Consider the following 23,070-nt stretch of genomic DNA (forward strand, 5'->3'; position numbering starts at 1 on the left):
TTGTAGGACTACATTTGTACTCACTTATATTAACCCCATTTTAAAATTATTTTAAACCTGTTGTTGAATTGGGTTTGGTTTTAGTGGAATCAGGAGTTTGGATTGCCTTTACCTCCTCCTCATGCATGTTTGTCATCCAGTCTTGCCTAAAAAACAAGATACTGGAAGTTATACTGCCTTCATTTGAGATTTAGTGCTAGGAGCTGGTTTTCTTGGGCTTGAGATATTAGCCAGTTACCATACTGTAGGATCTTCCTTCAGGTGCATTGAACCTGTCTCCTTTCCCTTCATGTCTTTAAAATGCTTATTTAAACTGGAAGCATCACCTGTGGCTTGAGGATCTGCAGAGAGCAGCCACAGCTGCTGTAATGAATGGTGAGCACTTCAGCAGGTGAAGGCTGAGTTCACCTTGCTGAAGGCTGTGGGAAAGTGGGAAGGGGAATACCTTACCCACTCTTCAGACTCCCCCTTCACTGTCAAGTCCAACTTTTGCAGCTGGCAGCCAAAAGATGAAGTTGGCTTTTTTCTTTTAATCATCACTCCCCCTTTGATCAATGATCAGAACAATTTCTGGATCCCACCTGGAAAACATCCCCAGTGTCTTGTATTTGCTGTGTACCCCTTGGCTACTTAGTGTGTCAAGTGGCTCAGTATCCTCTGCCAGCATGGTGGGACTCAGGAGCATCAGCCTTGAAAACAGGGGGATAAAGATAGCAGCCCTCCTTTTTGCCTTCCTCCCAAGGAGGTTTGTTGGGAGCTGGAATGCTTTGGGTCTGATTAGTAAAGTTTGAGGATCTGCTCTGCCAGCCCAAGTGAGCTCAGGAATGGTAAGCTGGGCTGGGGAATACCTTGCGCTCTCAGCCAGCTTTTTAATGTTTGTGCTTATGCTTCTCACTGGCGCAGGCATGGCACAAGAGAAGTGTGCCAGCAAGAGGATAAGAGCTATTTCTAATATCATGCATTTTTCCTGAGCCCGGTTGCCACCTCTGTTATCTGCAGGTGTCTCCTACCTGATGCAGTATTTCATTATGGAGTGCTTCAGGTGGAAGGAATTCTGCTTGGGGTTCTCTGAAAGAATTAGGACATGTGTCAGTGGGAACTGTGCCAGGGTTTTCCTCTGAGCTGTGGAAGGGTTAACAGAAGTTCCTGTTCAATGCTGTCCTATTGCATCTTGACACTGTGGAAACTAGGTGGATAACTCCTTGTTAGCTTTTCGGGAAACCCCTGTGGTGGACAGCCCTCATTAATTGTTGCTGGGAAACTGCTTTGACGTCACAGGAGCAGTTCCCTGGTCTTTGAATGAATGCAGGAATAGCTCGTGATGGGGAAAGGGAAATCGGTGTGAAATGGAGAAGGGAACTCTCTGATGGGGAGATTCTCTTCTCAGATTTATCTTTTCTTTCTCCCACCATTCTGCCTAGGGACCCTCAGAGGAACTGTCCACAAAAATTTACAGCGCTATGTTTGGACTGAACATAAGCCCTTCCTTCTCAAGAACTGTTTATATTGATGGCTTCTGTGATCCTTTAACTTTTTAACTATTGTCTGGTTGTTTTTTTTTTTTCTCCCCCAGATTTTGCAAACAAGGGGTGAGAGGGTTCTTGCTTGGCTTCACTGCAACTCCCAAAATAAAAGGAAAAGCAAAGAACAGCATCACTGTTTTATTTGTTTGTTTTTAATGTCAAACAAATAATATCCCCTTAGACTAACAGAGCAGAAGGACTGAAGATGGCTGCTATTGCTGTAAACTTCACGCTTAGAGAACTTTTAAGCCTGAGGCTATTTAAACCCACTTTCTTCAGTATCATTTGAACTTTGTCTCTTTGCAAACCCTCCTGTGGTGTTTGTGCAATAGGTTCCTTTCTCCCAGTGTTGTCCTATCTGTCCAACCTGTCAGCTTCTGGGAGGCATGTAGAGCTGCGGGCATCTAATAACTCTAGCAGGAATTCTCTGCGTCTCCTTTTTCCACGCCTGCAAAATAGGTGTAAGCAAAGTTTATCCATCCAGTTCAAAGTGCTTAAGAGATTTTTGTACCCAGAAGTGCTGTAGAGCAGCAGAGAATGTACTGGGTTGCCGATTGAGTCTGGTGTTTCCAGCTAGGGCACTAGAGGGCTTGAAATGCAAGTAAACTGTCTTTCAGAGAGCTGGTATCAAGGTGCCTCAGTGGTGAGACGGATGAGGCACCGCTGTCGACGTTGAGCAGGCACTGCAAACAGAAGTCTGTTCTCCTTTTCTTGTCATGTCACTTGAACATAGGAGCTATTCCAGTGCACGGTGCCATAACAGTCGATAATGGATGCATTATTATGTTTCCCATAACACACCTACTGGCTATTGTGCCATTTAACAGGGCTAACTGCACCTGTACTAGTGAACAGCCTTTTTAAAGGTATTTGAAATGAAGAAGAGTTCTAGGATTACATCTCTTCTCCAGGCTCCAATTCCTACATTCAACCAGAGATGCAGAGGCTAACCATGGCCACCCCAGCTAGGCTGTTGCAGAGACTGGCCTCTTCCTAGGGGTTATGGTTAGTGGAACAGGCCCGGTAGCCCCTGAGCTTAAGCCCCTCAAAACCAAGTGGGCAGTGGCTCTGCTGAGGTGCAGAGATGGGTCCCTCTGAAGGGAGACTCTTGTAGCAGCCCTGCCTTACAGCACAGATGTTATGTGAACAGCCAGGAGAGCCATCAGCACCTTAAGCTGCTGCAGCCGTTTGCTCAGCAAATGTGAAGTAGAGCTTGATATGGGGACTTTCCTCAGCTGTGGTTGAAGGCAATTTAACTGGTGGTGTCTTACCCTCCTTGGAATTATTTGGGAGGGACATGTTGGAGACTTCCTGATATTCTGCAGAATTAACTTAGAGGGCTTTCTATCTCACCTGCATTGCCTGTCTCCTTGTTAATAGAAGGTTATTCCCCCCTTTCCACCTGAAGTCAAACTCTTCCATCTGTATCATAATTTCACCTCTGATGTAATGTGGGGGTAGAGATTAAGATTTAAAGCAATGACTAAGCACTGGGAGCCTATGCACTGCACAGTCAAATACATCTGGCCTCCTGTTTTTTTGCGGGTGTTTTGCTAGGTTTTGTAGGAACTGTATGGTAGGGAGGAATTAAACACCTCTCTTCAACTGATAATAAAAAAGGCAATGGAGAGAATTCGGGACAGGTTGCTTCATTGGCGGAGACAGTTGCATCTTACGAGCGTTCCTGAGTAAGTTTTCAGGGTTTTCTCAGTGGACCGGGTGCTCATTGTAGCTAGAACTGTTACCTCTGATGGGGAGCTGTTTTCTCCAACAGGAGGGAAAGGGAGTGTGCTCAAAAGGCTCTTTACCTGTTTGTTTTCAGACTTTTAATGGGATGCTGGGGATGCCCCCGTCAGCAGTGTTGGTGCAGGCAGCTTGACATTTTGCAGAGCGGACTGGGAGCCCAAATGGAGCCTAGCAGGGAGATGTTTCAGGAGCTATATGGCCTTTGTTGGTCCTACTGGCAAAGCCTTTCATTACAGCCTCTTGTTGCATCTGTTAGGTGTACTTTAATATAGCAAAAGTTTTACCAGCTGCTGTGCCCTGGCAGAAAAGGAGAAGACAAAAGCCTCTCTTGAAGATCCCTGGGTGCAGAGGGAGCACTGTGCTGCCTGACTTAGTCAGTAGAGCCAAGGAGGCTTTAATGCCTTGAATTTGTAGCACCCTCTCCACCTCGCCGCCTCCACTTTTTCCTGTGAAAACCTTTTTCTACAGCAGACACTGTGCTCGGGAAGGGGATCGAGGAGGGGGAATCTAAATCACCCCCCAAACTTGTCTGGTTGCTCCTAGTGATAGAGCCTGTTGCCATGGAGCTGTGATTCCGATTGGTTGACCTGGAAGCCAATGAGCAAATTGTTCATTGAGAGCATCATCATTTAACCTTGCAGGAGGTACTTACTCAGTGGTATATGATGCTAATACTAAAGCCTTACACAGAGGGGTGAAGTGAAAGACTCAGATGCTGGAAAAAGGCCACTGCTTTTCCCCTTCCCTCCTACAGGCTGGTTTGTAGGTTTTAGTTACCAGTTGCACCAGCAAACCTCCCGTGGGCTGGGCCAGCTCCTCCTGCCTGGTTCTCCTCCCAGTGCTCACAATTGACTTTGTCCATCAGAGCGATGTGGTGGGGACTGTCCTGCCCGCCAGTGAACCACCAGCCTCGGGATGTTTATTTCTGAGCTTTTAACTCTTCTTAGCATGTGATTGGATATGTTTTGTCTCTAAGTATGCTGTCTTTATATTTTATAACCAGCCTGAGGATGGAGAAAGCCACTCTTGTTATGGCTATGTCAGCGTTTCTTCTTGGCAGCGAGGCTCTGCAGCCTTCTCTATAGTGAAAACTGTTCCATTAACTTTGACCTGGGCTGAGTCTGGTAAGATTTTTACTCTGCCCAGTTGAATGCCTTTTGGAGTGACTCTCAGAAAGCAAAAAAAGAATTGGTTAATAACCAAGGGAGGAGATGGAGGGGAAGTGAGTCAAGATTCTTGTCTTTGAAGCAAAGTGTGAAGTCTGGTCAAGAAGGCTGTAAGCATGGAAATTTGCTCCTGTGGTCATGGCTTGCACAGGGACTGAGAAAGTGGAGCCCACTCACACTTGTTTCCTTTCCCCCGGAAAACTGAGAGGTAGGTTAATTCTCTTGCGTGGTGGGACGAGCTACCTCAGATACTTCTGTCCTATTGCAAAACAGGAGCGTGCATGTAGGCAGCTGCAGCGAAGCAGCCATATGTCTCCTTTGCACCCTCATTTAGCTCACAGGAGCGTGTCTGTACTCTGAGAAACAAGGCCAGGAAGAGAGTATATTTAGCAGTAGGCTTCCTGCCTTTCCCAGGTTTGCTGCTGGATCCATCCTAACTGTAAATGCAGAAGTTTCTTGCTTTTATTCCCTGACTAACAAGGACCAGCTGCTGCCTGTGTTGCCATGGCTTGGCAGCTGTAAAATGCGTGTAGCAAGAAGGCAGCAGAGGTGGAATTCAATGTTCCCCTTCGGGGTGAAGAGGAGGATGTAAATCTGTCCTGGCTAGCCCTTCACCTGGCCCTCAGCCAGCACGCACAAAGTGTTCACACTGTCACTGCCTTGACTGACCTGTTTACTTTGCCAGCCTCCAGACCCAAACCAAAAAATCAGTGGCAGCTCACCCACCTTCTGTTGCTCCATTGTTCTCTTTTCTGACACAGATTTTGTGGCTTCCCTAATGTTGCATCTATGTAATCTTTTCAGCTCCCTGGCAAGGCACAGCTCAGTCCCACCCACTCCACCAAGTCCTCTGAACTTCCACTTTCTCTGCAAGCCGCTGTCTGTCACAGCAGATCATGTTGGCCACCCCCTCGCTGCATCCCACGTCTGTCCTGGGGGAGCAGGGCTGATTCATTCATACAGAAAGGAAACCTTCTCGAAAGCATCACTATTGAGAAGCACTAGCAGTGCACACGTCTTTTCTGAATTTTAGGTGCAGGGAAGTATCCTGGAGGACTGCTGTCAGGGACAGAAGCTTTATCAGGAGGGGGCAGCCTACAAATGTCAATTCAGTGGCTCTGAGTCGTCTTTCCTGGAAGGTGAGAGGGAAAACTGATGATATTCCCCTTGTTGTGATGCCAAAGTTACATTGTAGTATGATGAGAAAAGATCCCGTTACCCTTCTCAAATTTGACTGAGGTGCTTGACTTGGGGGTAAAAACTTGTTATAGGGTGGCTGTTGCAAAGAAAATGAGCTGTACAAAACCTGCTCCTTTATTTTAGTGCAGAAATTCCTTGTTTAGGTAAGTGTCGTGTGTGCAGTTCAGGTGCCTCCTTCTGCATCCCTTCCCCAAATCTGCTACAGATACTCCTGGCTTGTTTAAAAGCCAGGCCCCTGGCCTGGACATGAGGCTGGAGCAGTCTCCTACAGCATGGAACATTTTGGGGAGGGAGGCAGCAGAGTTTACCAGCTTCACTCCCTGCATAATCCAGACTCCCACTAAGGAGGCTGGCGTGCAAATCAAGCCAGTGCTCCCTTTTCCTTTTCTGACCTAGTTCCTGTTGGAGGCATCACAGCAGAGCACGACTCCCTCGTGTGGGGGCTCACCACCCCATGCAGCATGCTTGCTATAAACCTGGGAGCTCGATTGCAGTTCCTGTTGGCAACTGCTGGGTACCCAGCCTGCAGGGATGAAGAACAGACCCTTGCTGCTGCAGATGGGTGCCTCAGTGATGCCAAGGGAAGCTGCTTCCTGCAGGGGTGCTCCAGGAGACGCCTGCCAGTGGGATCACCTGTGGTGCTGCACATTGTCTCGTGGGCCTGTGCCACGAAGTGGTAGGGTAGCAAGCGATCCATGCAGTGCAAAAATCTGCACTGATTAGCATTCAGAATAGCAGATTGAGGTGCTCTCGCCCGCTCCTCCACCTGGCATTTGAGACCACACGCATGCTTGGAAATTGTTAGCAGCCAGAAGGGAGAGGTGTTTGCAGAATTGTCTTGCGAAGCTGACATCAACAGCAGACTGCTCTCTGGTTCCTTTTTTGTAACAAGCTATTGATGGCAGCTGTTTTCTGCCAGAAGCCACCGGTTTGGTTGTGGGACAGACTGCTTGGTACAGTGTGAGTATTCTGGGCTGAAGGAGCCTGGCTCAGCACTGCAGCAGGCATGGGGATCTTGGCCAGTTGTGTTTGTTTAGTGTTGCCCCTCAGGTGAGAAGAGAGCCTTCTTGCCCCTCGTGTCATCTTAACACTTTCAGGTGTGATACGTAGGAAGTTGCTTATGGAATTAACCGTGGGTTTCTTGTAACCTTCCTGGTCCAGAATGAACATGCATGAACAGTGGCTGGGATCTTCCAGCAGTTCTCTCTAGTGACAAATACCTTGTTTTTATACGGTGCTGGGATGTATCCGCTTGCCTCTATCAACCCGTAGCATCCACAGTCACTCTCCTGCAGATACATGCGTCTGCCTTGAAACATACTGGTTCCTGTGTCTAAACTGGACCATGCAGCCCCATCAGCTTCGTATGTGCCAGCTTTTTTTGCTTTCCCTGCACCGTTTTTGCGTGAGTCTTCTGGGGTCAACGGGATTATTTCCCACACAACCTCAAGGTGCCGCTGACTCATCAAGGCCTTGGGTTAAGTAACTTTTTTTCCTTTCCTCGTTCTCCCACCTGACTCTGAGCTGACAGCAGTGAGTCTTAGTGCTGGGGGAAGGCTCACCGGAAGTCTAGAAAAGGTGACTACAGGTGTGAAGGAAAGCTAAGGTGACCATAGCTTCCTCCTGTTGTCAGTAAGCGTCCTGTCCCATCCTCTCGCGTGGATCCGGTGCAGTGCTGGCGTCTCCCAGGCACCCTTGCTGCATGGTACTGTGGTTTCGCTGGCTGCAGCCCTGCCACAGGAGTTTGCCTGTAACACTCAGCGTTTTCCATTCACAACAGAGCATTTGCCCTGGATGTCTTAACAAGTTTGTTACAAATCCCTGTAGGAATCCATGAACTGGGTGCAGCTGGTTGCACTCTTGCACTTTGTGTATCTGGAACTGATTCTGGTAGCTGCAATAAGCATCAAATAAATGTTTTATGTTCAGCAGTCCCACAGATTAAAGGGGAATGAGGCTGAATTAGTTAATGAATATTAGCAGTTCCCATGCAGAGACCAGAGTCAATAAATCTCTGTGAGATCTGATTCTGTTTCAGCTATGTTCTGCCAAAGTAATTAATAAAACAAGTTGTTAAACATCAGCTATGTTTTCCAGTGCCCAGACCTTTTGTTTGAGCCTCTCTCAAATTTAGGCTTCCCCTTTTCTTCTTGGAAACTTGTCTCAATGGGCCTGCCTTTTATCCTGCCTTTGTCCAGCCTCCTTATCTGTCATCAGGACGAACATCGGGTTCTGCACAGGCAGTGTCTCTACAAATGTGTTTCTCGGTACCAGAATCCCTCTGCAGTCCTACGTAGGCTGGTTTAGCCCTCACTCAAGCTCAAAGAGGCCTGCTTTGAGTTAGCTGAGAGGGCTGACGTTTCAGTTCTAGACAATCGGTTTGGAATTAACAGTTTGAATGGATATGTTACATGTTCATCGCTCCTGTTTAAGACTGACAGCAGACTGAGACACATGTTGCTGCCCTGTCTAGGTTCCGCTCTAATTCAGAGGTGGTTTCAGGGGCTCTGTGGGCTGCCTGTGTTCTTGCTAATCAAAAGGAAGCAATTAAACGCAAATTTGTCAGGAAGCATTTTCCATCTTAATCTGTAATTTTGACTGGTTTTGTTTGACTCCCACTTTTCCTGAAGTATCTAACCATAGGCAGCTAGAGAAAAGATGTCAGGGGTTACCTTCTTTTACAGAAAGAACCAGAGCAATGTCTTGGGTATGAGGCTGTTTTCTCACTGAAGATTTGGCTAATTACAAGAAGGACTGGACTGGAATTTGGGGAAAAAATGCAGATTTCCTCTTGTTGTTTATCCTGGGGCAGAGCACCCCTCCTCTGGTTGCTTGAGTTTATTTCACCTACTGAATTCCCTGCCTCTGGATGTTCACTAGCATTAGGACTACCCACAGTCTCTCCCTTGCATCAAAGAAGTTAGAGGGGAGAGTGCCTGCGCTGGGGACCTCTGTGTATCTCAGAGGCTTTGTTCAGCCCTGCTAGTGTCTCCAGAGTCCTGGTGAGAATCATGGTGCTCCTGCAAGATCCCCTCAAGCCAGGTGCTGCAAGGGGCTGCATCCAAGGGGGTGAGTGGGTGGGCTGTCACTGGAGGGCTTGGTTTGGGGTCTTTGTACACAAGATGAGTTACAATGAAGTTACAACCTGTATGTGCAAGAGTTTGTGTTCCAGATAGAAACGCTCTCCATCCCCTGACTCCCTTCTACCCATTCTGTCACCTCTTCTGGCAGGTGCCCATTGCTACATTGTAGGGCTCTGAAGATGTCAAACAGCAACACAACACAGGAGTCTCTGGAAATAATGAAGGAGTCTGAAAAAAAGGTGGTTGAGGAATCTGTGAACAAAACCAAATATGTGTCCAGGTCACCAAGCAAGGAGGAGGTGGAGAAGGACGGAGGGGAGGAGGTCAGTGTGCGCCAGGAATCTCAGGTAAGCGTGCAGACAAGTGGGTAGTCCCTTCTGCCAGCTTGCAGAGCTGGTCCCTCTCCTCCTACTTGGCAAACAGAAGCTAGTTGCTATCCTTTCTGAAAGGGTCCTAAAGCTGTGGTGCCACCTCCCAAGGGGATACCGTGCCATACAGACTGTGTTGTTCACAGGCTGCTGTCTTTCTCTTTAGCTGAATCTGTTCTGCTCAGAGTGGAATAATTTAAATATTCTTTGAGCCTGGGAGAAAATGAGACTGGTGTGCTTGTGGGGGCACTTGTGCTCAGTCCCCAGGTTCTAGTCCCATGGCTGTCACCACCCTCTTATTCCTGACTTTGACCTAAGGATCAGTTAATGACTTAATGTGAAGTGAAGGCATCCCAGGGAGAGCTTGGTTTCAGGAATTGTGCTTGGCCATTGCTTTAGTGCTGTTAAAAATGCCCAAATAGGAAGTGAATGTTTTGGGATTTCATTTCAGCAAGGAAAAAAAAACAGTGCAAACATCATTTGGAGGGTGCTGGGACTCATTCCTGCTGCTCTGCTCTCCTGTCATATTAGTGACTGGCTTAGTGTTGAGCTTGAAGAAATGCCCACCCTCAGCAACCTGCTGAATGCTTCATAGAATCATGGACTGGTTTGGGTTGGAAGGGACCTTAAAGATCATCTAGTTCTAACCCCCTCTGCCATGGTCAGGGACATTTTCCGCTAGACCAGATTGCTCAGAGCTCCATCCAACCTGGCCTTGAGCACTTCCAGGGAGGGGGCATCCACTTCTCTGGGCAACCTCTTCCAGTGTCTCACCACCCTCACAGTAAAGAATTTCTTCCTAATATCTAACTTAAATCTATCTTCTTTCAGTTTAAAACCGTTACCCCTTGTCCCATCACTCCATGCCCTTGTAAAAAGTCCCTCTCCAGCTTTCCTGTAGCCCCTTCAGGTACTGGAAGGCTGCTAGAAGGTCTCCCCGGAGCCTTCTCTTCTCCAGACTGAACAGCCCCAACTCTCTCAGCCTGTCTGCATAGGAGAGGTGCTCCAGCCCTCTGATGATCTTCATGGCCCTCCTCTGGACTCGTTCCAGCAGCTCCATGTCCTTCTTATGTTGGGGGCCCCAGAGCTGGACACAGCACTGCAGGTGGGGTCTCACAAGAGTGGAGTAGAGGGGCAGAATCCCCTCCCTCGACCGGCTGGCCACGCTGCTGGGGATGCAGCCCAGGATACGGTTGGCTTTCTGGGCTGCAAGCGCACATTGCTGGCTCATGTTGAGCTTCTCATCAACCATCACCCCCAAGTCCTTCTCCTGAGGGCTGCTCTCAGTCCATTCTCTTAAAGCTGGTGGCTGGCTCCAGATTTGTTCAACAACTGTGTGGGTAGACACAGGTGTTGCTCAGAAAGAGCCTGACTTTGGTCACTTTGTCATGTGGAATGGGGAAAGGTTTCTTAGAAGGTAGGGATAACAGATGACTCGGTGTCTCTTAAATCAGAGCAGCAGTGTGTCTCTCTCATGATCCACTGTGTTAGAACCCCCTTCGTGTCCCAGGAATGGTACAAGACTTCTAGTTTTCCCATTTAGAAGTGTGTCATGCACCTCCCCACCTCTGTGCCTTGTGATCCCACAGTTGTGCTGGTTCTGTCAGAAACCGAGGAACTGTGTCTAATCCATGTGAAGTTCCTTAAGCGGTTTTTGTCCACCTGGGCCTGACAGGACAGCTCTCTAGGTCTTCCTATTTGCATGGGCTTCCGTTGCTGTCAGGTAGAGATTTTTTCAGAGTCAATTTACACGCTCAGTGTTGTGCTGCCAGGCGCAGCAAGTACCGTTTACAGTGTACACATCCAGATTAAGCTTCTTGTCTTCTCTTTCCTTCCTCCACAGAGGCGAACTTCAAGTCATGGACATGCCAGGAAAAGAGCCAAGGTATGACCCTTTTTGACATCCTGTTCTTTTGGCCATTCTGAGCTGAGTTGTGATCCCAACCTTAGGCTGGTATTTTCAAGACTTTGCTGTTTCCAGAAGCAACATGCAGCACGTGATGGTTCAGGACAGTAACTTTCATGCACTGGAGCATGAGTACTCCTCTTTAACACCCACTTACCCATGAAGGAACTGTTTGCTGCTATTAACTACCACATCTGTCCCCTCCCCAGAGCGCAAAACACCAGAAATGAGGTGTCACTGGAGGGACAGAGCAGTGCACCAGCCTGCTACACTCTCCAGTTAAAAAAAAAAGTTAAGTGTAACTGTCTGGTTTCACCTAAGGCCCCTTTTCTTCAGGGAATACTACATTTGCTCCCATAACAATGGCATGTGCATGTTAGCAAATCCAAAACTTTTGCTAGTAATAAGCACTGGGGCACCGCTGTTCTAGAACATTTGTAGGCAAAGTGTTGGGGTAAAAATGCAGCCATTGTGTGATTTTTTTTTTTTTTTGATTTTTTTTTTTTTTAACCTTTCTTACCCTTAAACCCAGTTTTTCTTTACAAAATTTGATAACAACTAGTGAAGCAGTTTATCAAAAGTAGCCATGACTTTTCCAGGCTTGACAGTTATACAAATATAGCGTAATTCAGGAGTCCACCTAGTCCGTCTAGGATTCATTTAGTCCAGCCTCCTACTCAAAACGGGGTCAGCTATGACATCTGACTAGGTGGCTCAGGGCTTGATTTTAAAACTGTGATTGGGAGGGCAAAGGTCTCTTCCCCCCCCCCCCCTTTTCTTTTTATCTTTCACAAAAGTTCAAACAAAGACAGGTTCTGCCCCCAGGCATGAGAGAGAGGGAAGACTAGTTAAGTTTGTAACAGGGGTTCTGTCTGGGTTTCTTTTTGATGAAAGTAACGTATGAAAGAGATGTGCTGCTTATGACCTCCAGAGTGTTCAGAAAAAAATATTCTGATGGTTCTGTTTGGTCTTAAACGCCAGGATTCTGTGCAGTACCTGAACAGGCTGTGGTTCCAGTTCCTGCCCTGTCCATACCTAGGGCAGAATGTGTCTGTGTCCCTCAGACCTTTCTCCATGTTGTTGATCCTGCCTGGGATCTCATGTGACTGGTTGATGCATTTTTTCCTATTTATCACCCAAGTGAGTCAACTTGCCAAGAGTCCTGAAAGTGCAGGTTTTATTTTAAGCATTTTCTCTAAGCACTACTACATTACCCAAAATAACCCAAGTCATCAGGTCAGACAGGCGAGGTGTAAATGGGATGACAGCCTTTTAATTAGGAACAATAACAATCTTCACATCTTAAAAAACAATAAAATAGTTGGTTTCAGCTACATCCTTTGTTAATGGTTTTAATTCCTGTCGGGTGAGGAGGGGAGAGGTTGGAATTGCTCTGGCTGAAGAGGTCAAAAAGTGCATTAATTAAGGCAGTGAACTTTGTCACCTAAAATTTGGTTGGTTCAAATCCTAATCAAAGACTGAAGGAAGAAATAACTGATTTGCTCGAGGACTCCAAGCCTTTATATATTTCTGTTTGCTGCAAGAAGCTGGTTTGGTAGTCCTCCTTTTTAGCAGTTTAATTAACAATGGCTGCACGAGTGGCTTGGTAATGCAGCAGCATGAACATAAGTGTGTGCGTTTTGGCTGAGGTGTCCTAACTATATTCTTTCTTTTCCTTCTCCAGTCTAATTCAAAGCTTAAACTGGTCAGGAGTTTGGCTGTGTGTGAAGAATCGTCTAGCCCCTTTGTAGATGGACTGCTGGAGTCCCAGGTAGGCCTAGAATGAGGCAAGCGGTGGAGTGTGGAAGCCCAGAAAATCTGTGTCTTGCTAGAAGTGATGTCCTGTCCTGGGCTTGTGCCTCTGAGAGCCAAGAATTTCTCACAAGAGGCTGCTTTTGAAGGAAGCGGTCATGCCTGTGAGCACTGCTCATATGCGTACAGTCACAACCCTTCTCTTACGAGGAATCATCTGCATCAACACACTGAGCACGCACAACTACTCAAGTTGTGCAGGCTTAAGCCCTTGAAAATGGAATGGTGCTTTGCCTTCACAAAGCCTCTGGGGTTGTGGCCATGGAAAGGAAGTTTTTATGCACGCCCTTTCCTTGCAGCTCAGATTGCAGTGACTGAAAGCAGCCAGCTCACAGAGAAGTGATATGTAGTGCTCTGCAGAGATGATCCCCATCTGCGGTCACTGTGAGCAGTGACAGAGAAGCTGAAGCTTGAAGGTGGGCAGCAGTCAGGGAGGCGCTGAGAACCTGTCAGCCCCGGCAAGAGCAGATGGGTTGAGCTTTCTCTGCCTACACAAGCTTTAGAATCACAGGATGGTGCAGTGTGTGGAGATCTGAGCTGGCTCGCTGTAGATCAGGCTGTGGCTAGCCACAGCCCCTCTTCATTGAGCTGACGTAGTACCGCACCATGCAGAGTCACCAGCTTAGGTCTGTGCTGCTAGATCAGAGATCTCTATGCTACTTTCCATTGATAAGGACAAAACTGGCCTCTGCCAGGACTGAGTGCTGCTTGGACCACCTCACCCTTGTGATGAATGGGGTGCTTGGAGGAGGGTGGGCAGAGAGGCTCCTTTTTCTGCTCTGAGAACGGAGCCTCTTACGAAACATCTGCGACCTGAATCCCCTGCCTTTCTGTGTTGCCCTTCTCAGCTGCCAACATCTCCAGCCATGGCAGTGATTCCAGGGAGTGTCCAAGTGACTCAGACCAGCCTGGTTTGTTTTGTTCCAGGACATTATTCAGTTGCACGTTAGCTGCCCCTCTGACAAGGAAGAGGAAAAGTCCACGAAAGATGGGGCTGAGAAAGAAGAAAAGGACAAGAATAAAGAAAAGGCACCAAGGAAAATGCTGTCTCGAGGTCAGGTCCTCGTTTGAACAGGGCAGGTCCTGTCTTACCCGCTTTGAGGATTCTGCTGGTCAGTGGTACAGTTGTTGGAAGCAGAGCGGTTATCTCTGCTGATGACTGTACAGGAATGTATCGTTTTTATAACGTCCTTTCTGGAACAAATCATGGGGAGGGAGGGGGAGGATTTCTCTAGATTGGCATGTGCCCCAACAGACTTGCAGGCTTCCTGCACAGTTTATAGTGACCTAGTGGCTTTTTAAATGTGCAGATGCAAACCCAAGAAGACCCACTGTATAGGCTTTTGCTTTCAGTTTAGATTTGATTTTATAAAACCTGCCACAGGTGGCAAGATGTGAGGTTGCAAGGAGCTGAGCTAAGTTTCTGCTGTGTGATCCTGCGTGAGCAAATTGCACCTGAAATCCTTGTACAGACAGCAACTCTGCACTGGTGCAGATTCAGTTTCACTTACTGTTTTTTCTGTGATTACTTTTAAATTTAAAAAGCATATGGGGAGAGGAGAAGAACAGGGCCAGCGGGGCTTTCCAGCTAAATAGCTTGTGGAGTTGAAGGTGCAGAAGTTGCTCATACAAAAGTATGGTATACTGCACTTGCAGGGGCCTCCTGTAACAGCATGGAATATCCTGAGTGTGCTCCAAGTCGTTGACCTGAGGTGCAAGGTTTCCCTCCATATACTGATCTGATCTCCCTCTGTCTGGCGTCCTCCTAATGGGCCTTGTACGTAGCATACTGATCCTCCTGCTGCCCACCGGGGAAAGGGTATACAGTCCCCATTTTACAGGCTGAGCAACTTGACTTAGGGGTTGCATTCAGAGCCTGTGCTAGAAACTGGACTTGAGCCCAGATGAATAGGGGCCCCAGCCTGTGCAGTTCTGTAACAAGGTGGGCTTTTCTTCCTCTTTTCCTGTCATGAATAGTCGGTGCTGAGAATGAGGCTGAATTTTCTCCAGCAGCAATGTGGGGACATCATCCTCATGCATGTAGTGAGACACACGCCTCTTCCGTTCAATCTGTTCTATTGCAGTGTTTTGTTAATTTGTTCTGCTGCTGTTGTTCTTTCAGATTCCAGCCAGGAATACACAGACTCCACTGGGATAGATTTGCATGAATTTTTAGTAAATACACTGAAAAAAAACCCACGGTAGGTCCCTTATCAGTAAAACAACTTGCTGATGGAGTGAAGGGAGGGAGTATCTGGTGACCTTCTTTGATTAACTCTTAAACGTGTGGTATTTGTGTGCATGTGTGTATGTATGCATGTATTTTGGGAGGAGGGGGGACTACAGAAAGTACCTGGAAGTGTGTTTCACTTTTTGGAATTCAGAGAGCATTACTAGAGCTGGGGCAGTGTAGAAACAAAAAGCACAACTGTAGTTTTATATAGTGCAGTCAGTCAAAACATGTAATTGTGTATTATGGAGAGGGAGAAAGAGGAAAAATAATTTGTTTGAATGCAAGCAGGAAGGAATCTTGATTGCTTTAAACCCCTTTCTATAAATGATTGTCAAATACCAACATCTAAAGGAACTGCTGCTGTGTCAGTAATAAATGTAATCAAACCAAATGCTGGCATAGGAATAGCAAAGCTGGAGTCCCTACCAGTGGAGCTTCCATCAGAGCAGAGATTCAATATTACCAAAAGCCAAGCACTGTTAGCAAAACAACAACTTTAAATTGAAAAAAAATCTGGCAATTAATTTACTATATATGAAAAAAATGTGGAGTTTTTTAGTTCATTCCTGTGGAGGACGTGTGATGCCTTGTTAGTAGTGTTGCTTGCTGTGGGTATTTGTGACTTTTCTCTGATGCAGGGAGGGGGGTACCAAGCAGAGAAAGCTGTGTTTCACTGTCTCTACAGGTGGTCTTTTGCTTTTTCTTTTCTTGACAGGGATAGAATGATGCTACTAAAGTTAGAACAGGAGATTCTGGAATTTATTAGTGATAACAAGTAAGTGATCATCAAGTTTGTGTCAAGCAAAAGAGGTGCATAACTTACAGTCTAGGAGCTTGGGCACCTAGGGGAGAAGGGAGTGTCTTTTGGACACACTGGTTAGGAGGCCTGTTCTATTGTACATCCTCCACTTGCTTTTGTCCATACACAAGGTTTCTGAGTATCATATTGATTATCAATTGCTTTGACACCATATCCACTGCGAAGGAGATTAGTGCCATTGTGCTTCTCTTCCTAGCGTAAATTGGGGGTGGAGAAACCAGGGGCAGGATTCACATCCCAGGACATGAGATAGAATAGGTGTCTGCAGCAGAGCTTGCAAACTTCTTTATCTAATGGGATCAGAGAAGTTGCAGTATAAGTACTAATTCTGGCTCCTGTTCCTGCTTTAGAAATAAACGTGCATTTCTGCACAAGCTGATCTTGTTTCAGGAAAGGCCTGTTCAACTTGAGCCCTTGAATTAGCCCAACTCTTGTCTGGCAAAGCAGTGTAAGCCCATGCTCATGCTCAGTGTAAGCCCATGCTCACGCTCAGTGTAAGAAGCAGCGCTTGAGTCATGACTAACTGCTTGGAATAGGTGACATGGTCTGATCTGGGATCCGGTTAAGGCATCTCTGGCCTTGGTCTCTCTTTTGGTGTCAGATTATCCTTGCCTGTTTCAAAGCCACCTAAATTCTAATGCTTTCTCCCCTCTTCTCAGCAATCAGTTCAAGAAGTTCCCTCAGATGACCTCGTACCATAGGATGCTGCTGCACCGGGTAGCTGCCTACTTCGGCATGGACCATAACGTTGACCAAACCGGGAAGGCGGTCATTATCAACAAGACCAGTAACACACGAATGTAAGGAGGAGAGAGGGAGAACAACTGGGCTGGCATCCCCTTTCCTTCCCTGCATGTTGCTACATGACCCCCAGACACAGAGCCCTGGCATGGTCCAGGGCAAGATGGATTCCATACCACAGTTTTCTGCCACCATAAGAAGGGCAGGTCCCCTCTCTAGAAGAAAAGAATCTTTCACTTCCAGTCCTAAGCGTTATGTATTTGCAAGCCCTTCCTAGCTCTCTTTAGTTCTCCAAGAAGGGGCAGGAGCTCTTGTTGCCATCAGACAGAGGAGAGATTTAACACAACAAACATCTGTGCACACCCCCTCCCTCCCTGCAAAGCAGTGGTTTTATGGAGGCCGTTCTATGCCCATTTTTGCCCTTCTAACAAGGGCTGGTTCTTCCTGCAGCCCTGAGCAGAGATTCTCTGAGCACATCAAAGATGAGAAGAATGCAGAGTTCCCGCAGAGGTTTATCCTAAAACGAGATGATACCAGCATGGACCGAGATGATAATCAGGTAAGCGGTGGCAATGGGATATCTGCATACTTTGTGAAAGTCAAGTGTGACTTTTCTAAGATGAGAACAACTTTCAATTTCTCTTGGGTTTCCTGCAGTAACCTTCTTTAATAGAAGCTTCCACTCCACCCAAGCAGCAGCATCTAGATACCATGAAAACTTTACAAAGTGCTGTGGAAATGCATGAAGAATTTGTGTGGGTTCTATGGGGGTACTTTTTTGTACCCTGAATATCGACTGCTGTCTGGGACAGGCTTTAAGGTGAAGCCTTTTGCTAAGGTTTCCTTGCAAATGCCCCAGAGCTGAGTGTTGCCAAGCATCTCTCCCCACCCCTCCCTGGGGCTTGCAGCGAGTCAAGCTGTGAAGTCGTCAGGACCTTGCAGTGCTGCTGGAAAGAAACCATCGGCAAAATGAAACACTTTGAGCTCAGCAGCATTGCCAGTCATCGGAGCTAAAAAACCCTCCTGAATCTCTGGCCGCCTTCAGGCTGTCACAGGTGGCACCACGCCTGTAATGCAGAGCTGGCATGTTCATCTGTGGCTGTTTTGCCAGCCTGTGTCAGAGGGCATGGCTTCCCCAGGGATCTCATGCTCTTTGCTCTTTTAGCTCCCATCTTTACATTGCCCCAGCATACCACTATCCCTTGCTTTGGGTCATGTTTCTGAACTTAAGTCATCAGGATGGGGAGCTAGTCATTGCAATCAGTATCAGTTTCTGGTTTTCCCATGGTGGCACTCTGCAGGTGATGCAGATACCCACAAAGCACAGAATCCATGACTGAGCAGGAGTTTGCTGGTTGGCATATGCTCCAAAGTGTGGCCTTTAGCTTTTGACCCCTGGGAACAGACTGTCTTTCAGAAGCACATGGTAATATTCCTGATCTGTCCTTTCCAAATCATGCAGAGTTCAGGCAGAATGGTTGTGCTTGATCCAGGAGGTGGAGTGCAGTAAGACCTCCAGGATGTTCATCCCTAGACATAGGTGTCCAGAAGGTAGGTTCAAAGGCAGAGGCTGTGTCATTGCATCCAGGCATCGTGCACACACTCCGTAATCCACATCCACTTGCACTGCTACATAAAAGTATCAGCAGCTGACTGCGCCCCCTGCTCCCGTTGGCAACTGCTGACCCGCTGAGATGTGTTTGTCCCTTCAGATCAGACTCCCCTTGCAGGATGGGAGAAGGAGCAAATCTATAGAAGAGCGAGAGGAAGAGTATCAGCGAGTCAGGGAGCGGATATTTGCACGAGAGGTAAGCTTGGATGACTCACTTGCAAGGTACCCTCCTGGAACTTTGTGGCAGAAGGTGTCCTTGAGTATACTAAGAGGCCAGATCTCGTCATGGCCTTTTCTACAAATTTCCCGGTGTTCTTGGTATCTACTGTTGAATTCCAGCTCCTAACAAAGATGTCTAAGACATGAGATAGAGGAGCCACACCTCCACTCCCCAATCTGCTCCTTCCCTAAATTGCCTGTTCAGGGGGCAGCAGACATGTGGGGACTGACAGAGGAGGCAGTTTTGCTCCTTGCTGCCCAGCAAGATTATAAGCTTATGCAGTAGCATTTCTGGGATGACTAGCAAATCAGTCGATGAACATAAAAGGAGCAGCAGCTGTCCCACCCAGCTTCTCTCCAGTGCTGCAGCTTCGACCTCCTGACCAAGCAGCGTTGGCCTTGGAGTATCAGGCAGGGCTCTGTGCCTTTACAGGATGAATCTGGGCAGTACGTTTATTGTCTTTCTTATGAAGTGTCCAGCTTGATTATTGCTTCCTTGAGATCTCTGCTCCCTACGTGGAACTCCTCTAAGCCGGACCCGTGTTTCTCGCTCACATCTGGCTCAGGGAGGCTGCTGTGCTGTGTTGAGTGCTGCCTGCCAGCTGGAGGCAGCTCTCCCTGCTGAGCCAAGTGGCAAATGATATAATCGGGGACGATTCCAAGTGCCATGGATCACGTTCAAAGTCCAGCTCCTTGCCTGCTGCTTTTGAGCATCTTGGGGACAACGCCTTTCATTTGTCCTAATGGGAGTTGCCATGTGCCTGCCCAAGGAGGATGCTAGGGCAGCCACTGTGCTGTGTCCCTAGTCAAGTCACCAGGCTTCAGCTGATGACTCTACAGCAAGTTGTGATCATGGACTTGTCTTATGTGCACAGGCCCAAAGCCATCCAGATGTGTTAGTGAGCAGCTCTGCCTATAGTCCTGGACTAGAGCAGGTGCTGTCCCGTGTTAGCACAGCACTGGGTAGGCATGTACGTAACCTTGCTCTGTGTTTGTGGGCTGAGCCAGTCCTTTGCATCTGACTTCCAGAGACAGGGGTGACTATCGCAGGATGGGCTGGGCTGGCTTTGAGCCCTCTGCCTATTTTTTCATGGCTCTAATAATCGTGCCTGCATTTAGCAAATAAGGACCCTTGTATGTCTGGCCTTGATTGTTCCATTGACAAAGCTACCATCAAAGCTGCCTTAGAGCAATGAAGTAGGGAGTTGAGGACTCACATCTGCAGACTCTTGAGAGATCTCAGGGTCGCAGATATCAGGAAAGGTTCCTAATGGGCCTGGATGGAGAGCCAAATGCGACTGGTGTGCAGAAGGCTCAGCAAGACTCCTGAGCGACCGTGTAACTGGTGCACAACACAAAGTCTGTCCGAGTCCCACACTGTTAGTGCTGTGCTCCTTTTTGCTTTGAAATTGCCTGGGTTTGTTGCTTTCAAAGGTACTAAGTCTCCGTTTTCTTTCCTTCCCATCTCCATGTCTTTCCCGTGCTTCCAGACTGGCCAGAATGGATATCTCACTGACAGCAGGTTAGTACTGTTTAGCAGACACTATTTCTGTCTCTGGCTTTCTCTGCGGAGGACTGCATGACTCTATAATGATGCTTTTTTCTGATGTTAACCGACAGAATCTCCAGAGAAGGCTTTTCTTCTAGTTCTCACAAACGGAGGCAGATTTTTAGGTATCTCTGTGTGACTTATTTTGTACATTGTCCTGCTGAGTAAGTTTGCCCCATGCATGGCTGCTTGTGAAGTTATTGAAGTTGTATTTTTTGCAACATCAATTTCTGAGTCCTTTTTTGCTGATTCATCAATTAAAATGGAGGGGTGGAAGGTGGGAATGGCAGGGAGGAATGGGGAAGCCAGCAGATTCCAGCAGTTTTTCAAACCATTCTGCATCTTGTTTCCCCAAATAATAGGAAAGCTCCTGCCCTTACAGTGACAGGATCAGCGTCCAGATAAGATGGAGTTGTCCCTAATCCCTTATTATAAAGACTGGATTACTTAATGGTGGCAATGAAGTGTCTCAGGCTTCCGTTTCAACCAGAGTATGCTGCAGAGGGCACTGGGAATGTGTATGAGCAGCATTTTCTTACTAAGTAGTTTTCCTGTGGATGAAAGGGCTGGAAGAATGGAGTTAGCCTGACGAGTCACCTTGCACAGACCCCTGCTGCAGGAGGCTGCTGAAGGTATGAGGATAAAGAACAGGATGAAAACGGAGAGACCCTCATGCCTGCTGTCCTCTTGTTTAATAGCCAAAGCTCTAGAGATGAAGCATCTCTGTGTATGAACAGGACAGGAGGATCTAAGCAAGTGTAGGAACAGCTTTGCCCCTATCCTTGGTACATCACATGGCTCAGGCTGTCCTTGGAGAGACACTGTCTTGGAAAATAAAGTGTCCTCAATGCAGTTACAGGGACTGTGTCCTGGAGTCTGCATGTGGCAGTGATGTTCAACGCAGGGGGTATAGTTTCAGATCAGCCACAGGGCTGTAGTAAAACTCACCCAGCAAGTGGCAAAAAAACCCGTTGCTGATGTGATTGCAGCTTTAGGAGCTGAGCTGCAGCCAGGGCTGCGCTAGGAGCCTTACAAACTGTTATGCCCAGTCCCTAAAGAGCTTGGCTAACCTGTTTTGTCTTTCCCATAGTGGGGAGGGGGAGGATATGGGGGCCTCGGGACCATTTTGAGCTTGGGACAGAGATAGACAAGCTCTTGAGGAGATGAGGGTTCCCTCAGTGGTGCTGCTGGAGATGATGTCTGTGTGAACTCCAGACTTACCGCCCTCAAAGCACGGCATTCGGAGCAATACAGCTCTCTGTTTCACTCGCTTGGAAGTCCTGTATTGATGCTGCTGAAGCACAGATCTGATTGCAGAGAGCTCTCTGCTGGTGGACACGCTCAGAAACAGGCTGTACTAAGGCTAATGGAGAGAAAGGCATGGCTGAAGCTGCTAGGGCAGTGCTCTCAGAGAGCAAGGGTGTGGTAGCGTGCCTGGAGTTCGGAGAGCATTCGTAGAAAAAGCAGAACCGTTATGTTGCTGGGTTAGCAGTAATCAGCTTGAGAGGGGTCTGGGTTCTCAGGGAACCAGAGTTTGCAGCTGAATCAGAACAGAGGCTGTGACATGCCGCTTCCCTGCACACACAAACACTGCCCCCACCTCTCTGAACATCCCTAGGAGCAGCCTTCAGAGTTTAGGTTGGAGGGAGCCCAGTGATGCTTGTTAGGTCAATTGTAATTTGGGGTTTGAGGCTACGTAGTCCAATTCCTTCACCTCTTTAGGGATATAACCATTGTACTGGTTTTCCAAGAGATGTATTTTCTTTGGCTCTCGCATGCTCCCAGCAGCCCGGGACATCACTTTAGAAGTTCCTTCCAAGCCTGTCTTTTACCCTCCACAACTGTGTGGAGCTGCTGCCGGGCTCAGCCTGCAGCGTTATATGAACATCTCTTCCAGCGTTGCCTTCCTCACTATTCCTTCCCAGTGAAGGACCAGGAACCCACTACTATGCTTACAATCCTCAGCTGGGCTGATAAACCAAGCTCACTGCTTGGGATGTTTTGCTGATACTCCGTGAAGTTCCTGCTGTGGCCAGACGTGGCCTGGGACTAAGGGAAGACGATCAGTGGGAGCACAGCTCTGAGTGCAGCAATATCCCAGCATGTAGATGTTCCAGCTGGGCAGAAAGCCTAACTAGGGCTGGTATGGAAAGTGGTCTCGCAAGAGATCGATCAGCCTGATCTCAAGGCCTCTGTTAAAAGCTCCCTGTTCAGAGACAAGGAGGGCTTTAGCAAGGGATCATGCTCTGACCCTGCTGACAGCTCTTCCAGGCTGGGATCTGGCTAGGGAAAAAGGCCAGGAGCAAGCTCTCAACACATGCCAAGGAAGATCAGCAGTGTCTGGGTCTTCACAGTGCATGCCCAAGAAAGCTGTGACCCAGGGTGTTTGTTTGCTGTCAGATCCCTATACAAAGTGCCAACATGCTGTGTTGCAGAGCCAGCTGCTGACTGGGCTCACCACCCCGGCGTGGCAGTACTGATGCAGCACCTGCAGGTCCTGCTGCTGCCCCGTTACACGGTCTAACTCCTCCTGTCTCTGCAGGGGCAACCGGGACAGTTTGAACCGGGCCTCAGGTAGCCACCAGAGCAGCACAGAGAGCGAGATAAAGTCGCTGGAGCCTCGGCCATGGAGCAGCACAGACTCAGATGGCTCCATCCGCAACCTGCGACCGCCTGTTACCAAAGCCAGCAGCTTCAGTGGCATCTCCATCCTGACACGGGGGGACAGCATCGGGAGCAGCAAAGGCAGCACTGCCAGCAGAACGTCCCGGGCAGGTACTGTACTGTTTCCCCTGCATGCCTTCTGCCAAAGGGCACCTAGCAGACATAGTCTTCGGGCTGGGAGACTGGGGCTCATGATGCTCTGGTCAAGGACTCTGGTTAAAATGGGACATGGTTGGCATCATCTGAATGTGTTCAGTACCTGGGCAGGGATATGCCAGTTGGTTCGTCATCTGCTTTTTCAATACTCACCATCAGATCTTCCTTCCCTTTAGCAGAGTTATCTAAGACAAAGCACATTGTTTAGTCTCATACCCTGGAACTCAAGCTGCCAGTTTTCCGTTGTTTTCTCTCCCCTGCTGTGCTGCAAG

General features: G+C 47.9%; 1 protein-coding gene across 9 annotated transcripts in view; it reads left to right on the plus strand.

The window, feature by feature from the left end:
* Positions 1 to 23,070, plus strand: part of R3HDM2 (R3H domain containing 2) — a 52,137-nt gene that overhangs the window by 16,488 nt on the left and 12,579 nt on the right. For 5 of the 9 annotated variants that reach the window (XM_068409872.1, XM_068409871.1, XM_068409869.1 and 2 more), the window contains 12 exons: positions 8,867 to 9,065; positions 10,930 to 10,971; positions 12,677 to 12,763; positions 13,732 to 13,858; positions 14,927 to 15,005; positions 15,753 to 15,812; positions 16,517 to 16,657; positions 17,049 to 17,157; positions 18,311 to 18,406; positions 19,920 to 19,951; positions 20,050 to 20,103; positions 22,521 to 22,753. In XM_068409872.1, coding sequence (XP_068265973.1) covers positions 8,898 to 9,065; positions 10,930 to 10,971; positions 12,677 to 12,763; positions 13,732 to 13,858; positions 14,927 to 15,005; positions 15,753 to 15,812; positions 16,517 to 16,657; positions 17,049 to 17,157; positions 18,311 to 18,406; positions 19,920 to 19,951; positions 20,050 to 20,103; positions 22,521 to 22,753 — 1,228 coding nt within the window. In that variant the 5' untranslated portion in view covers positions 8,867 to 8,897. Of the gene's footprint in view, positions 1 to 8,611; positions 8,705 to 8,866; positions 9,066 to 10,929; positions 10,972 to 12,676; positions 12,764 to 13,731; positions 13,859 to 14,926; positions 15,006 to 15,752; positions 15,813 to 16,516; positions 16,658 to 17,048; positions 17,158 to 18,310; positions 18,407 to 19,919; positions 19,952 to 20,049; positions 20,104 to 22,520; positions 22,754 to 23,070 lie in introns of those variants that run through there. The other 4 variants (XM_068409877.1, XM_068409878.1, XM_068409874.1 and 1 more) reach the window with 3 other exon arrangements.

Source organism: Nyctibius grandis, chromosome 11, assembly GCF_013368605.1.
Source record: "Nyctibius grandis isolate bNycGra1 chromosome 11, bNycGra1.pri, whole genome shotgun sequence".
Lineage (NCBI taxonomy): Eukaryota > Metazoa > Chordata > Aves > Nyctibiiformes > Nyctibiidae > Nyctibius > Nyctibius grandis.